At 34.5% G+C, this 16,158-nt stretch overlaps 1 protein-coding gene across 1 annotated transcript; it reads left to right on the top strand.

Moving 5' to 3' along the window:
- Positions 1-3,011: 3,011 nt before the first annotated feature.
- On the top strand, positions 3,012-15,722 carry LOC115963676 (3beta-hydroxysteroid-dehydrogenase/decarboxylase). The gene is made up of 12 exons (XM_031082770.1): positions 3,012-3,363; positions 4,593-4,682; positions 4,791-4,924; positions 5,044-5,214; positions 5,626-5,742; positions 5,859-5,938; positions 10,518-10,713; positions 11,614-11,731; positions 12,356-12,530; positions 13,085-13,241; positions 14,093-14,156; positions 14,277-15,722. Exons 1-12 carry the CDS (start codon positions 3,114-3,116, stop codon positions 14,480-14,482), a joined length of 1,758 nt encoding a protein of 585 aa, XP_030938630.1. The 5' UTR covers positions 3,012-3,113; the 3' UTR covers positions 14,483-15,722.
- The last annotated feature ends 436 nt before the right edge of the window (positions 15,723-16,158 follow it).

The raw sequence follows: 16,158 nt of genomic DNA, 5'->3' as shown, positions 1-16,158 counted from the left end.
TTCATGAATTAACATAAGAGCATTCACATCAATTAGTGCAAAATTTCCTTCTATTTTGTAAGAAAAAACCTACTTTTTCTACTTTACACATTCACTTTTACAAAACATTCACATTAGTTTGTCTATTATACACATTTATTCCAATAAAATATTCAATCCATATGAGTTTTGTGCCCAAAGCTCCTCCTTCCACACAAAAACAAACCGGGTCTCCAGTGGCTTATCAGATCCCCATTCTTCTCTCTACTCACCATAATCTCCATCGTCTGATGCATCCATGCCTTCTCTCCCTCCGACGCTCCGGATCTCTGTAAAGAATTAGAGGATCTTTGAGCTTTGCTCTTGAAGGGATTCGATATGATCGGAGCTTTTGTGATCAGAAAACCCAAGTTGGAACCGAAGGTTCGTGAAGCTATTTATACTGCTCATAGGTTGAGGAAGTTGCTCTCTAATGGAGGTGGAGATTTGGAGAATAGGCTGCTCTCTAAGTTTGCTTGGGAGACTGGCTGTTTGCTTCGTTGCAAGGTTCCGATTTAGTTTGCAGTTTTTTTCTTGTGAATGATCGGTGGACTGAGGTGAGATCAATGAGACTGATTGGTGACATTGGTGGACTAAGGGAGAGATAAAACGAGATAGAGGTGAGAGTGAGAAGTTGAGAGAGTGAGGTGAAGGAGAGAGAAAAATCTAAAATATTAGATACAAGATCTATAGTAGCTGTGCATATATGCACGGTTACTGTAGCAAATGTGCAAATATGCACAAGTTTATAAGTATTGATGTGGAGCATTTTTGAAGCAAAATGTGTAAAATTGGTGACTTTTTCTATCATGCAAAACTTTGCATCCATTGATATGGATGTTCTAACACCCTGTAAGGAAGAATTGTTTTAAGAGTCGCATTTGAGTGTGTATTGGAGATCTTAAATGATTTTATTCTTACATTTTAATCAATTTGGAATCTTATTACAATCTTAGTGATACAATGTCCTAAAATATTTGGCATTGAATTTGAATTGTGTAATTTTTATAGCCCCTCTCAAATATCCAACTTGCTCTATGTATATGCTCTTAAATGAGACCCTGCTTCCTACAACCAACAACAAAATGAGTGGTGAACTACAACACCAGAGAGGGTTCTTTCTTTCTTCTCGTTTTATTTTTTATTTGAATTGAAATTACTTAACAATCAACGTGAGGCAAAAAAGCATTTCACCATTAGGAAGAAAATTTTAATCAATCAATGATGTGGGGTTGGAAAGAATGTTGCTTGTAATATCCGTTTAGAGATACAACTCTATAATGATTTTACAATATTTCCAAATTACCTACCACTTCATATGTGAGTCATTGAAAAAATTTTAAATTGCAAATTGTAGAGGATTCATGAGTGAAATAGTAGACTAATTTGAGAACGTTGTGAATTTTTGTTGTGTTCCTAACTTCATTGCGCTAATTATTATGTCAACTTTATTATTCTTTTTTGTGAGGATTATAATGTCAACTTGAAGTGGATGTTATAGAACCTTGTCACTAGCTCCAAAGGTGGCTTCTTCATTGTTGATACTTGATATTGACTACAACAAAATGACAAGGAAAGTCGGTGGTTACAACGTTTGAAGATGGTGCCACATTGGAGCTTTTCTGTGTCTTATAAAAAAAGATGATGAGTTTGCCTTGAACTAGGGGGCACTTGGAATGAGTAATGGGTTTTCTCTCTTTTTTGCTAAATGAATAGTGGGTATTAGGTTGTGAAAGTTGGTACTTTTATTTTAGTATTAGGTACTATAGTTGATGGATGGTTTTACCAAACACTACCTTCCCAGTAGCTTTATTATACATTTTCCAGTCTCAATGGAAAGACCCTTTTTCCTTTTCAAGGAACTGTCATCACCATCCATGCTTGGACTCACACTACTTGAGTTATAATCTAATGAAAATTGTATATACATATGTGTAATTAATTAGTAATATCTGATTGTGAGACAAGAAAAAAAAGTGTATTTCCTATTTTTAATTGTGAGGAATGGTTGCTCAATGCACAAGAAATCACCTTTAATCTTGAAAACTATATATGCACTGCTTAATTTATTAATACCTTGCTTCCTTGTAAACTAAAGCAATGGATGAGATGTCATGCTCATGTAATGGGTAAGACTACTAAAGTGACCTTTAACCGAAATGATGCTTTGATCGATAAGTTTACAGATTATTACATAGTCAAAAAGTGAATCACACGAATGATGGACTAAACTAGTGATAAATGATCATTTTGATTAAAATTAATAATAATTAGAGTCAATATATACAGTTTTATAATTTTAAAAAAAAAAAAAAAAAAAAAAACTCCGTTGGCCTATTGTGGAAAGTCATTTATCAAATCTTGCATTACTCAATATTAGGATTTGTTTTTCTTTTTACAATAGATAGAAGAATCCCAATTCTCTATTCTTTATTGCCGTAAATTTTCACAAATCTCACTCTTACGTTGAGTTAGCTAAAACCTCAAATTTTCTTTTCTAATCTTTTATATATATATATATATATAAAATAAAAATCTCAAACTTTCTCTTTTTATATGGGAGATAAGTGCTATTAAACTATAAGGTCATTCATAATATTAAAATATAAGAGAAAAGAAAAATTAAAACTTCATAATCATGATTTTTTAAAAGAAAACCACTACACCACTAACCTTCTAAAATTACAAATTTTATTATATCTATTTAAAAACAGCTTTGTTAAAATCCTCTACAGTCTGCACAATAAAATAATATTTAGCTCTTTTATTTTATTTGAGGCAGATATATAAACAATACAGGCCGGTCAACTAACCAAGGGATAAACAATGCTACTAAAATCTAATTAACTAACAAAACAACTTGTTTTGAATTCTAACAAACAAAACAACTTTTTATTATTAAAAATATTAAAAAAAAAAAAAAAAAACCAACAACAACAACAACTTTGGGCGCCAAGCACTTCCTATATATAAAGTCACACACCCGTGCTCATCCAAAATTTTTGGCCTGCACTCTCTCTCTCTTACTTTCTCTTTCTGTGAAACTGTTTCTCTCTCTCTCTCTATTCTTTTTGCATTTTCTTGATCTGTGAGAAATGGAGGAGCGGTTAACGGAGCTGACCCCTAAGACGTGCGTGGTGCTTGGCGGACGAGGCTTCCTAGGGAAATCGCTGGTTCACAGGCTCTTGCGACTCGGCAAGTGGATCGTCCGAGTCGCCGATTCCGCTCACTCTCTCCAACTCGACTCTTCTTCCGAGTCCGACTCGCTCCTCTCCCAAGCTGTCGCCTCCGCTCGCGCTTCCTATCACCAAGTCGACCTTCGCGATTTCTCTCAAATCGTCCGAGGTAACTAACTATTTGCATTTTCTGGCTGGTTTTGCTTTTATCCGTTTGGACACTCAGAAAATGCGAGAAAAGTGGCTCGGTTGAGCTTGACGTTCGAGTGTTTTTTTAATATCGTTTGATATATTAGCCGTTCCTGTTTGTTTGCTGAGAAAATGTGAGAAAGAAAGGGAAAGATTCAAATGCGAGGAAGTTACACTCGGCTTAGCCGGATTGTCTTGTGTTTTTGCGTAGTGTTGAGGCTTTGGTTTTATTATTAATCTATATCTGTTTGGTTGCTGAGAAAATACAAGAAAGTAAGACAAAATTCTTGCCAAGTTTTGAGACCTATAATTTAGTTTCTTTTATATATATCCTTACCTGTTTGTTTGCTGTGAAAATGCAAGAAAGAGAGGGAAAGATTCAAGTGTGAGAAAATGTGAGGAAGTCACACTGGGCTTAGCTGGCCGTATATTTGAGTGTTTTTGCGAAGTTTGGATGTCAAGGTTCTATTTTTTGTCATAAATATTTATAATCGATGCTAGTTGGTTGCTGAGAAAATGCGAGAAAAAAAGGGAAAATTTTAATGTGAGGACATGTGAGAAAGTCCGGTTGGTTGAGATGGATTTTCGAGTGCTTTTGTGAAGTTTTGAGACCTAGATTTTAGTTTATTTTGGTTTCTTTTAGTGTATTATCACTACCTGTTTGTTTGCTGAGAAAATGCGAGAAAGAAAGGGAAAGATTCAAGTTTTCAGACCTAGTTTTTTTTTTTTTTTGGGTGCATTTTTTGTTGCGAGAAAATGCGAAAGAATGCAGGAAAATTTTAATGTGAGGACATGTGAGAAAGTCCACTCAGCTAAGCTGGATGTTTGTATATTTTTGCGAAGTTTTGAGACCTCTGGATCTAATTTTATGTTTTCTACTATATATTATCCATGCCTGTTTGGTTGCCTGGAAAATGCAAGGAAGGCAAGGGAAAGAAGTAAACATGTTTTCTGTTCCCATAATTTTTAGTTCTTTCTTTTTCTCATGTTGGTTTATAATTTTCTCTTGATTAATAAAAATTCTATTAAAAGCAAAGGGGGTCATTTGTTTGTAAGTTCTGTAATCGTGTAAAGCCACACGCATATGTGTGAACAACCTAATTGTGTATAACCACCGATGCCCTATTTAATCTGTTGCTATCAGTTACCCTTGGTGACCCTTTTGAATTTGATAATTAAGTGCATATATATAATATACAAATTTTGCAGCAATTGAAGGTTCCTCTGTTGTGTTCTATATGGATTTTGGTGACTTACAAAGAGATGATATATGCAATTGCTACTTGATTATGGTTCAAGGTAATGGATCATTGATCTCAGTTCAAAAATTTATTCTGGCAAGCCTTTTTTTTGCCCTTAAAATTTTTAAGGAAGTGATGATTGTTTGCATCATGGCTTTTCATTCAGGTGCAAAAAATGTCATTAATGCTTGCCGAGAGTGCAAAGTTAGAAGACTAATATACAACAGTTCTGCAGATGTAGTATTTGATGGTTTACATGATATAAATAATGGAGATGAAACCTTAAGATACCCTTGGAAAGTATGGCTCTTCTTGGAGGGATTCTTGTCCATGTGTTTAATTGGAGATATTTAGTCTCTCCTTTTTGCTAAGCTTTATTCTTTTCCCCTCCTAAAAAAATGTGTTGATGTGTGCTACAGTATATGGACAGTACGAGTGACTTCAGGGCTCAAGCAGAAGCACTGGTCCTATTTGCCAACGACATTGATGGCCTCCTAACATGTGCACTTCGCCCTAGCAACGTCTTTGGACCTGGAGATACACAACTTGTGTCATTTTTTGTTAATCTAGCAAAATCTGGTTGGGCAAAGGTTTGGTACAATTTTTGTGAACCATTATATTAAGTGCCTTTCATGCTCATTACTTTGATCATTTTGGAAACTCATTAAACCATCAGCATTTTGAATGCTACTGGAATATCCACTTAATATAAACCTCTCAGTACCATTTGTTTCTCTTTTCTGTCCATCTTTGTTTTAGAGGTTTCTTTGTTATGCTCAGAGCCTTTGTGCTTTATTTATTTATGAATTTATCTTTGGATCTCTATTAGTTTACAACCCAAATTGGAGATGACATCTAGGTGTGATGCACATGTGTTCATCATAGCTTTGGTTTTTTTGTCCCCTTGTTTGGAGATTACATTTTCAACAATGACTTGTATTTTTTAGCACAGAGAATATGTTTATTTAGTCTTTTCTGAAGTAACAGGTTTCTTGTTTCAGTTTATTATAGGGAGTGGTGAAAACATGTCCGACTTCACTTATGCTGAGAATGTTACTCATGCTCATATATGTGCTGAAGAAGCTTTAGATTTTCAAATGGCCTCTGTGGCTGGAAAGGTACGCCTAAATTGTGAATATTCTTGAGCGTAGAGTTCCTTTTTTTTCTCCTTGCCCTTCTCCTGTTTTAGTGAGATGCATGAAGAATGAAATATTCCCTTGTAATCCATCTGTAGGCATTTTTCATCACCAATCTTGAGCCTATGAAGTTCTGGGAATTTGTATCTCTTATATTGGAAAACTTGGGATATCCAAGGTAAAGCAAGCATCTAATTTTCTTACTTTAACTTTCACCTCTTGGAGTTATTTTATCAAGAATAGCTATTTACAATCAGCATCTACAATGATGCAATTGTGGAAGTGACCAGAAATTGGAATGAAGTGGGATCTAGACCAGACTTGGCATCTACTTTCTTTACCACATCCAAATTGTCCACAATTTTTTTAATAAGTAATTTAATTTATTGAAGAAAAAATGCTTCATATACTTAAATTGTCCACTATATTATGTAGCTGAATATTTATAATTTACCTTCATATGCTATACATGTGCGATATATTTTGGAACAAGATTGTGTTGGCTTCTCCATTGGTTGTGGTTGTAAGTTAATATCATTTGTAGTTGAAGTAGAGGAGTATTTATCCCCAAAATTTTTTGTTTTGTTTTGTTTCTAGAGCAAAATGTTTTAGTTTATTGTTTCATAGGTGGTGATTACTAGTCCATATGTTTATTATGTAATGCAATACTCTGCAAAGCCAGTAAGGATGAGAGAGAAGAGAGGGAGATGTAATCTGCAAAGCGAGTGAGGATGATGGAGAAGATAGAATTTTCTCCAAACTTGAACTCACTGGGAACGCAATTTTTTTTTTTTTAATCATGCTAAATTTCTACTTAGGCTTTGTGATCTTTTCTTTTCCTGACTATTTTTTATTTGGCATGGAAAACAACCAAGCTGACGTAGAACAACGAGCTTGATGCCAAAAATGATGCTGCGCAAAATTCTCTAAAGAAATTTGTTGGGAAAAAAAAGAAAGATAAAATAATCGAAATGTGTACATATGGTTGATTGTTCCCCATTGCTTATTGTGGTGTCTTTGGAGGGAGAGAAATAGTAGGTGCTTTGAAGATAATGAGAGATCCATACTAGACCTGAAATTATTTTTCTTTGGAACTTTAATGGATTGGTTGGCTGCTTTGCGAAACCAATCATTTTTTTCTTTTCTTGATTTCCTAGATTCTTGTAATTTTGTTCTTGAATTGTTTAACTCCTTGTACACTCCTTGTGCACTAGGGTGTTCCTTTTTTGATATCAATAAACTTATTACTTATTAAAAAAAAAAAAAAAAACATAAATCTAGGAATCAGCACCAAGTAGGATAGAAAATTTAGGAATCAATACCCAAAGTTTGTTGAAGTCAATACTAGGCAATTGGAAAATTCCAACTGAAATACAATTCATCATAAACTTGTCTTCATAGGAGTACAATAGCATGCTTATATAGACTATTGGGACTAAACCATAAACCTAATTGACTTGGGTCAAAGGCTCAAAGCCCAATTATTTAATTACGATAACCTAGACTCTAGGAAATTAAATAAAATACTAATAGCCTAATTACCTAATAGGAACTAGAAAAAATTTATTGGACCAACAGTAAAATACAATTGAATGCTAAAATTAAACAAAATAAAATTGTGTTCACACTTCCTGCATCATTCTCCCTTGTTAGAGAAAACTTGCCCTTAAGTTTTCAGGTGTTTAAGGACAAGAACTCTTGTACTTGATACTTGCACCAACTCTTAAAACTCCTTTGGCGGCACTAAGAACAAAGTAGCTTTTTGTTTTGTCATATCATTAAATTCGTCTCAAATGATAAAATGATAAAATCAATGGTTGGATACGATATAGCCTTAAATTGATCCATAGAAAGCATTTTCTTATCAAGCTTTCCACTTCTTGCACCATGGAGGGTTCAACAGTAGCAGTTGAATCAAACTTAATTTCAACAACACCATGGGGGCTCCTTGCTTGCTGTCAATGCCAGTTTGGTCATCATCAAAATGGTCATATATTGATAATTGTTCCCTATTGTTTAATGTGGTGTCTTTGGAGGAGAAGAAACAATAGGTGTTTTGAAGATTATGAGAGATCCATTCCAGACCTCAAGTTATTTTTCTTTAGAACTTTTTTGGATTGGTTGTCTGCCTTGTGAAACCAATTATTCTCTTCCATCTTCGATTTTCTTGATCTTGTAATTTCTGTATTTAACCCTGTACACTCCCTGTGTCCTAGGGTGTTCCTTTTTTATATCAATAAATCTTATTACTTATCAAAAAAAAGAAAAAAAGAAATGGGAAATCTTCCTCTGTGATAATTATTATTCCTAAAGTGTCAGCATGTCATATTAAGTCTACCACACATGGTTTAAGTATTCCAGCTATAATTTTCTAGAATATACGGTTTGTTCTCATTGTGTGGTATCAACATTTGTTGGCACTTATACTTCTCTTTTAAGTGCTAGGTTTTGGTAGCTCAATGTTAATGTCTCCACTGTTGTAAGCTTTGCATTCATTGCTGTTGGACACATTTTGGATGGAAGACTTGGATCCTACATCAAGTGTGTCAATCCTAATGTTCGATTTCTCAACCTTTGTAGACAGGTCTTGGATGGTTTGCAATTTATCTTCTAGGGTTTGTTCCATTTTACAATGGGACTAGAACTAGACCCATGCGAACACCCAATAGGATTGGGATAGATATCTCTCTTGAGCTTTTCTTTCATTATTATCCAAATCAGTTAACTCCATTGTGTCTATGCTCAATGTCATATATTTTGTTCATGGTTAATCCCAAGCCTAGGAAAAGGAGGAGCGGTAAGTTGACGGCTAGCATAAAATGTAGTCACTCTATTGAAACTAAAAGTGTAGTTAATGCCAAGTTAAAAATTTGGTAAGAAATTATAGAATTGAAATGCTTTCTATTAAGTAGGACAAAAACGAAGTACATGGAATGTAAATTTAGTAAAAGTAGAAATAGAGACAAAGGGGGTAAGATTTGATGACCAGGAGATACTAAAGAGTGAGACCTTTCGATATCTTGGATCTATAATTCATAAAGATGGTGAGATTGAATGGGATGTGAATTATATGATAAGAACTTGGTGGATGAAGTGGAGAAGCGTATTAAGAGTTGTGTGAGCATAGGATGAAAGTTGGTCTTCAACATTTTACAAGATTTCTATATGACCAGCTATGCTCTATGGTACTAAATGTTGGGCTGTTAAGAAGTAATATACCTATAAAATGAGAGTAGCTAAAATGAGAATGTTAAGATGGATAAGTGGAAATTCAACAAAAGATAAGATTCGAAATAAGGAAATCTGCTTAAAGATAAGGGTAGGCCCTATTGATGCAAAGATGAGGGAGAGTTGCTTGAGATGGCTTGCCATATTCAAAGGAGAATGACTGATGCACCAGTAAGAAAAAGTGAGTTGATTCAAGTTGAGAGAACGAAAAATGGTAGAGAAATACCAAAAATAACATTAGTAAAAGTTGCAAAAGGACATGTCAATTAAGAAAATAACAAAGAGTATGATTTTAGATAGAATGTAATGGAGGAAAAGAATACATGTGCCCTACCCTAGCTAATTTGTTCGTTGAGGATCCATAGCCAACCCTAAAACTTTGGCACTAAGGCTTTGTTGTTCTTTACAGTCAGTTATGGCAGGCTTATTCCATCTAAGGAGGACGTTCTCCATATTTTACCAATATTCTTTGCCTCTACCTTTGAGTTTCATCTTTAGAACTTATTTTTTTTGTCCTCTAGTAAGTCTAGTTGTTCAAGAAATTGATCCATCTCACCTAACAAATTGGTGAATATCCATGGGTCTTGGTGACCACCAGATGACGTGGGCACTAGACTAATAAGCTTCAACAAAGCATTACTTATTGACCTGGGTTATTGATTGGACTGTTGCTGGGCATGGGCCTGTTGGGTCACAATCCTTAATGGGCTTATGCTAGAGAAGGGATCTTGCACAGTTTGAAGATGGGAAAACATTTGCTAGAACGTGGAAGGTAACTTTATAGCACAAATTTATCCCGTTGACATAATAATTTCTTTGTGGCACCTTGACTACCTTGTTTTACACCCAAAAATTATATTTCAACACAGAAAATAAACAAAGATAAATCTTCATGAGCGCTCAAAAGGCATTCAATGCCAGTTGTTGAAGATTCCAGGCTTGATCAAACGGAGTCGCACTCACACATGAATCTTAACTGACAATATGGAATTTATTTTGGTGTAGTTTTCTTGGTCATCAGTTCAGTAGATTGCAGTCAGGTGAGGGTAAGTTCAGCTATGCATGAGTTTACCTCAACCCCCTCACCTCCCTTGGCTGCCAAGGGAAAAAAAAAAGTTTGAAGGATTGGAAAATAAGTTATTTCCTTATTGTTCTACTGGATAAGAAGAATTTTGCAGTAGCTTGCCTTGCTCTCATATTCAATGCCATGTGTTATTGGATATTATTTTTCACGGTTTGGATATTTTCTATCTTACCCGAAATGAGAAAGCTTTAAAATGACTTTTCCCACTTATTTTGAGAAATTAATTGTAACATCAAGGCATTTTGACAGCTTGAAAGGGAGGTACATGAGTTATTTTATGTTTGGCTGAAGAACATTTATATTGAATCCTCTCTTTTGCTAGTTTTTTATATTTCTTAACCTTTCGTACTGTTGGATAAATTCTTAGTTTTCATTCTTTTGATGCTTGTGTAGAATCTTTTTATGCTGTTCTTCAAAGCTGAGTGGCTGTTTTCTTTGATTTCAGACCATCTATAAAAGTTCCTTCGAGGATGGCTTGGTATATTCTCTTGCTTGTTAAATGGATGCATGAAAAATTGGGCTTCAGAAATTACAACCATTCTGTGTCAGCTCATTATGTTCAATTAGCCTCACGTTCTAGAACTTTCAACTGCACTGCGGCTCAAAAACATATTGGATACTCACCGGTAGTCTCACTGGAAGTAAGTTTATTTTTTAAATTTCATTTTTTTCTTGTCTTTCCCTATGCATTTATTAATTTGTATCATCTATAGTCTTCCCCTAATGTGTCTTTCCTTTGTATATAATATTATTGGGCTTCCAATTAGCCAATAGATTTTCATGACTCTAACTTCAGAAGATCTACCGAGTTAGTTTTATTTCCTTGGAAAATTTGAAGGCCCAAATTGTTATCAGCTGTAGAAGCTAGACAATATTCTTATTTAGATATTTTGATTTGTATAATATTATTGGGCTTCCAATTAGCCTATAGATTTTCATGACTCTAACTTCACGAGATCTACCAAGTTAATTTATTTCCTTGGAAAATCTGAAGGCCCAAATTGTTATCAGCTGTAGAAGCTAGACAATATTCTTTGTTAGATGTTTTGCTTTGTTTGGTAGCTAGAAACTATTCTTATTAATTATCAAGTTGCAATTCTTGTTTTTCAATTCTAGTTATCATCTCTGTCCCTACCTCTCATTTTTTGTTTTTTATTTTTTATTATAAATATAGTGATGAAAGAAGAGAATTCTTTAATAATTTGAATATTTCCTTGGCAAGGAACATGTTATGTTGGATCTATGCAGAACTTGATTGATTCCAGCATTTCACATATTCTAATTTGAAGTCTGATTTATTTCTTCACAACTTTTCTTACAGCCAAAAATGTGTCTTTTCGTTATTAAATAGCTTAATTTTACCATGTGAAGTTTTCAATGAGTTTTGGCTCAAATGGTGCCTTCTTCCTCCCATAAGAACAAGGTGGAGGGTGAGTCGTGGGTTTAAGACCGTCCAGCCTGTAACTTGTCAATATATTAAAACACACCGCAGAAATTTTAAGATCTGAAGTTTGCTTTTGTGTCTGCTAATTGCTGTACAGGAAGGTGTCACATTAACCATTGAATCATTGTCCCATTTAACCAAAGAGTCGTGCCATGAGAAATACATTGACTGCAATGAACAATCAAAAGTGGAAAAGCTGCTAGGCAGTGGGGAAGGTTTGAACCTCATTTCATTGTTTCATACTTTATATTGTACTCTACAATTGATCACGCAAATATGGTATTGCTGAATTCACGTCTACAGATTTAAATTGTGAAGATTTTTTCTCTGATGGAAGCTTTAATATTTTGAGCCAGATTGATCAATTTTAATCTTATAATTCTTGTGGGGCTGTGACTTTTCAGTTTTCACATAGGCTGGGTTAATCTTAGCCTGCAAATCTTGGGCTATGCATAGGCTTAATGAATGTGACCAGGATTGGCAGAAGCCCATCACTGATTGGTTCATGTTTTTTTGTTCTGAAAGAGTACCATAGGAAGGATATCTGTAATGTGTTCCATTTCTTAACTTAGACACTGATGACCAGGACATCTTTCTCTGTGATGTTGCAACTTGCTGCCACATGGTCCATGTTTTATTTCAAATTGAGGTCTATATAACCATTTCATGTGTCTAACTACACAACTAGACAAAGAAAATGAACACAATTGAAACATATTCTAATGGTGCATGCATGAAACTTGTGTCCAAACATCATAAAGCGTTGATTATGTAGTTGTCATTTATCAAAAAAAAAAGTAGTTGTCACAAAAGTATGACCATGAACTATGTTACTGCAGTTGCAGACATTTTGCTGTGGAGAGACGAGAAGAAAACATTTACATATTTCCTTGCTCTTTTTCTGTTGTTTCACTGGTTTTTTCTTTCTGGGAGAACTTTCATCTCATCTACGGCCACGATTCTGCTGCTGATTAGTGTTATCCTTTTTGGATTTGGCATTATATCATCAAAGATGTAAGCATCGATGGCCCTGAAAGCTCAATTGGATAATTCTTTGTTTTTACTGGATTCTGTACCTTTTTTTCTTAAATTGCAAAAGTTTCCATTACCTCTTTTTTTTTTTTTTTTGAGCCCCCTCCACAACAACCATCACCCCCCCCCCCCCCCCTTTCTCCCCCCAACAACACACAAAAAAAAAGAAGGAATGTGACTTTATAGTCTGTTTTTGTTCTCTCTTTTTTCCCCTAATTTGGTTATGTTCAATCTTCTGCATGGCCAGACCCTCATGATCAATATCACAGTCTTCCACCTTTTAAGTGTGCAACTTTTTTTTTTTTATTTTGTTTTTTTTGGGAGGGGGGTGGGGATGGGGGGAAGGGGGTTAAAATTGCCTATTATTTCACATTATGGTCATTCATTCAGTCAAATTTCTTTGAATTATTAATTATTACAAGTATGTGCATAGGCTTTTAATTTGATTTGTATAAGATTTTTACAAGACTAGTATCCTGAATGCATTTCCTTGGTAACTGAAATCCATTCCATTGATTATGATGCCTTTGCAACAGTGCTGGTTTCACTTTTCAGAGAATGTCTTCCTCTTGTTTTGAGATCTCAGAAACTGCAGTGAAAGATTCAATTACAACCCTAGCATGTCTGTGGAACAAGGGGGTTCGACATTTACAAGCACTGGCCCATGGAGAGGATTGGAGTAATTTCTTAAAGGTATGATACATGGATGACTATAAAATAGAACCTTTTTCTGTTTTTGATCTCACATGTGGAGCTGAAAGTGTCTCAACATTTTACATCTTTATCCCCTTTTCCCCTAAGCTGCAATAACACCCCCTTCCTATCCTGAGGCCTATAAAAAATAAAATTCCAGACAATTGCAAATCCAATCAAAGCCAAGTGTAAGAACACTATATTTCTCCCTTCCATTTATCTTACATGTATCATAGCTGGTCAGTCAATGATACCATGTAATTTTATTTGTTGTGATAATGATGTATTACCTACTCTATCAAGTTTCTATCGCACAAACCAAGTCTCCACTAATTGAGAAATGACACACCAGCTATGATCTGGTGCATATCATTCTATTATATGAACTCTATCCAGTTTTAACTATAGGCTTTCCCTACCCACCCAAAAAAAAAAAAAAAAAAAAAAAAAACTCCATAGGCTTTCTTCTTCTTCTTCTTCTTTTTGGTTCTATATCTCCCTCTTTTGTTAGTGGTGGTGGGGGGAGCTGGTGTAACATTTGATTTAGGATTTAAACTTCCTTCTTACAGACATATGGTTTGCATCAACATGATGCAATATAATCTAACCTTTATTTCAGCACACTTGATGATACACACATGAGTTCATATAGCCCTTTTTAATGATCATAATTGACATGATTGGGATAATTTTGTTGGTTGATGACACACAGAAGCCTGAAAACGTCTTAAGATGTTTACACAAATTGTTTTATAAGGAATTCCCTAATTTGAAGGGCGAATGCTTTTGTTCAACAATAGTTATTTTGAGGAGTCTAAATTCCTTGTATAATTTCCTTTCATTCAATATAGGTAGCAGCTTCTCTCTATTTTCTGAAGTTTCTATCACAATCCTTGAGCGTGGTTATAGGCATAGGTAAGAACTGTTACCATCACTGAGCTTTTATATGCTTTAATGATTCTGCATTATTTTTTGTTTATATATATATTTTTTTTGAAGATTCATTATTTTGATCTTGTTTTATATAAAATGCAGCACTGGTTTATGCATTCACTGCATTCTTTGTTTATGAGCAATATGAATCAGAAATTGATGGATTTGCAAAGGTTCTCTTCAACAGTATAAAAGAATCAATGGAATTGTTGGCCAGGAATTTACCTGCAACTGCATCATCATTTCTTCGCAACTATGACAGATTTCATGGTAATAAAGAGACTGCAGTGGTGAAGCATCAGAGATAGCTTTGCAGCTTAGTTTTAATAGGTTAGGCTTTGTATCAAACCATAGAGATAGGGTTATGTCCCTAACAAAAGAAAAAGAGATGGGGTATATAAGTACTCGGTACAATTTCTACTTTTCTTTAGCAAAGTTAAATTCCAAAAAAAGAAAAAGAAAAATAGGGCTATAGATATTCATGCCTCTACACGTGGAACGATAAAACACATTTAACACAAAAAGTTGATATATGATAGCCAATTGCTTGCATAAGAATCAGTCTTTATATTAAGATAGAGGTGGGTATTCTAGTTCAAGTATATGGTTGGAGCTTGACAAAAGATAGAACTGATTCAAAATCAGACGAAGCAATTCTAAAATAAAAACTAGTGCAATGGTAGTATGCTTACCAGTAGTAGTAGTACTACCAACTACCAAGCAAACTTTGTTTGGTTGTGAAAACTTGCTTGTGATGAATACATTCAATGGGCTAAATACCTGGCTGGGCCAGATGCTATGATAGAAATATCATGCATTCGAACCTGTTATTTCAATTAAGAATAACAAGAAGTCCTACTTGATCTGAAGGTAATTGGTATTTTGTATGGAACGTCGAAACCAATTAGAAACAGCAAAAGACTAACTAAACCACTACCCATGTAAATTGTAGAGGCACTAAAACTAAAGCTTCCTTTTCGTCTTTTAGTAATTCTAGAATCACACACTTGCCACAATTTGTGATTGGATTGCTTTCTATCAGATACTAATATTGGATCCATGTGTAAGTGATTTACTCCAATAACATGTTGACACTCTTTTTTAGAAGAAAGTATTCAAACTTATCAATATATAGAGTACGTGGGGTTAATCTGACTATTTAATTATTTTATGAAGTTTCATTGTAATGACCAAAAATATAAAGCAAACAAAATCTTTTGTTATCGAGTTCAATTTTAATTGTAACTTTGGAATATTTGAAACCTCATATTCAGAATGTCTTATATTATGATATAAGAGCAAATATCAACTGTCATCTTGGAAAATCTAGCACGGCTCTCGGGAGGCCAATGCTTATGCTGATGCACTGGCCAGGAAAGAAGTCTCCTTCCAGCAAGACTTTTGCGTTTTAGACTCTCTTCCTGTGGAGTTGTCCCACCTTTTGCTCCATGATTTGTCTGGTCTCTTTTGTAATAGATTGTGTTTTGTAACAGCTCATGTTGGTGAGACTAAATTCTTAATATATATCCATTTTACCACCAAAAAAAATATATATATTCACATGACAAAATGCACAACTATAATTGATGCAAGGACAGAACCTCAAAATAGTTTTATCTTTTAATGATAAAACACAATAGAAAATTGTATTTATTCGTAAACACTACATTATCATGTATATATACTTTGTTTCGTACGGATTTCCATTGAAAATGTTATTGCAAGTGCGAAATGATCTTTATCCATTTTGAATCGCGCTGAACAAAGAATCTATGAAAAGACCGTGACACCATCAGATCATGAGGAAGATGGTCAATAACAGGCCAGGAAACAAGAGCAAGGCTGAGATTGAGTTAAACTGTTATGGTGCAAAGCCGATGATCGTCATGTTCTAAGGGAAAGTTCAATGGATTTTATTAAAAAAAAAAAAAAAAAAAAAAAAATTCAATGGGAATAATTTACATTGTACTATAGCTTGGACAAA

This window comes from Quercus lobata, chromosome 10 (assembly GCF_001633185.2).
Source record: "Quercus lobata isolate SW786 chromosome 10, ValleyOak3.0 Primary Assembly, whole genome shotgun sequence".
NCBI lineage: Eukaryota > Viridiplantae > Streptophyta > Magnoliopsida > Fagales > Fagaceae > Quercus > Quercus lobata.
This window is presented reverse-complemented; position numbering and strand designations above follow the sequence as displayed.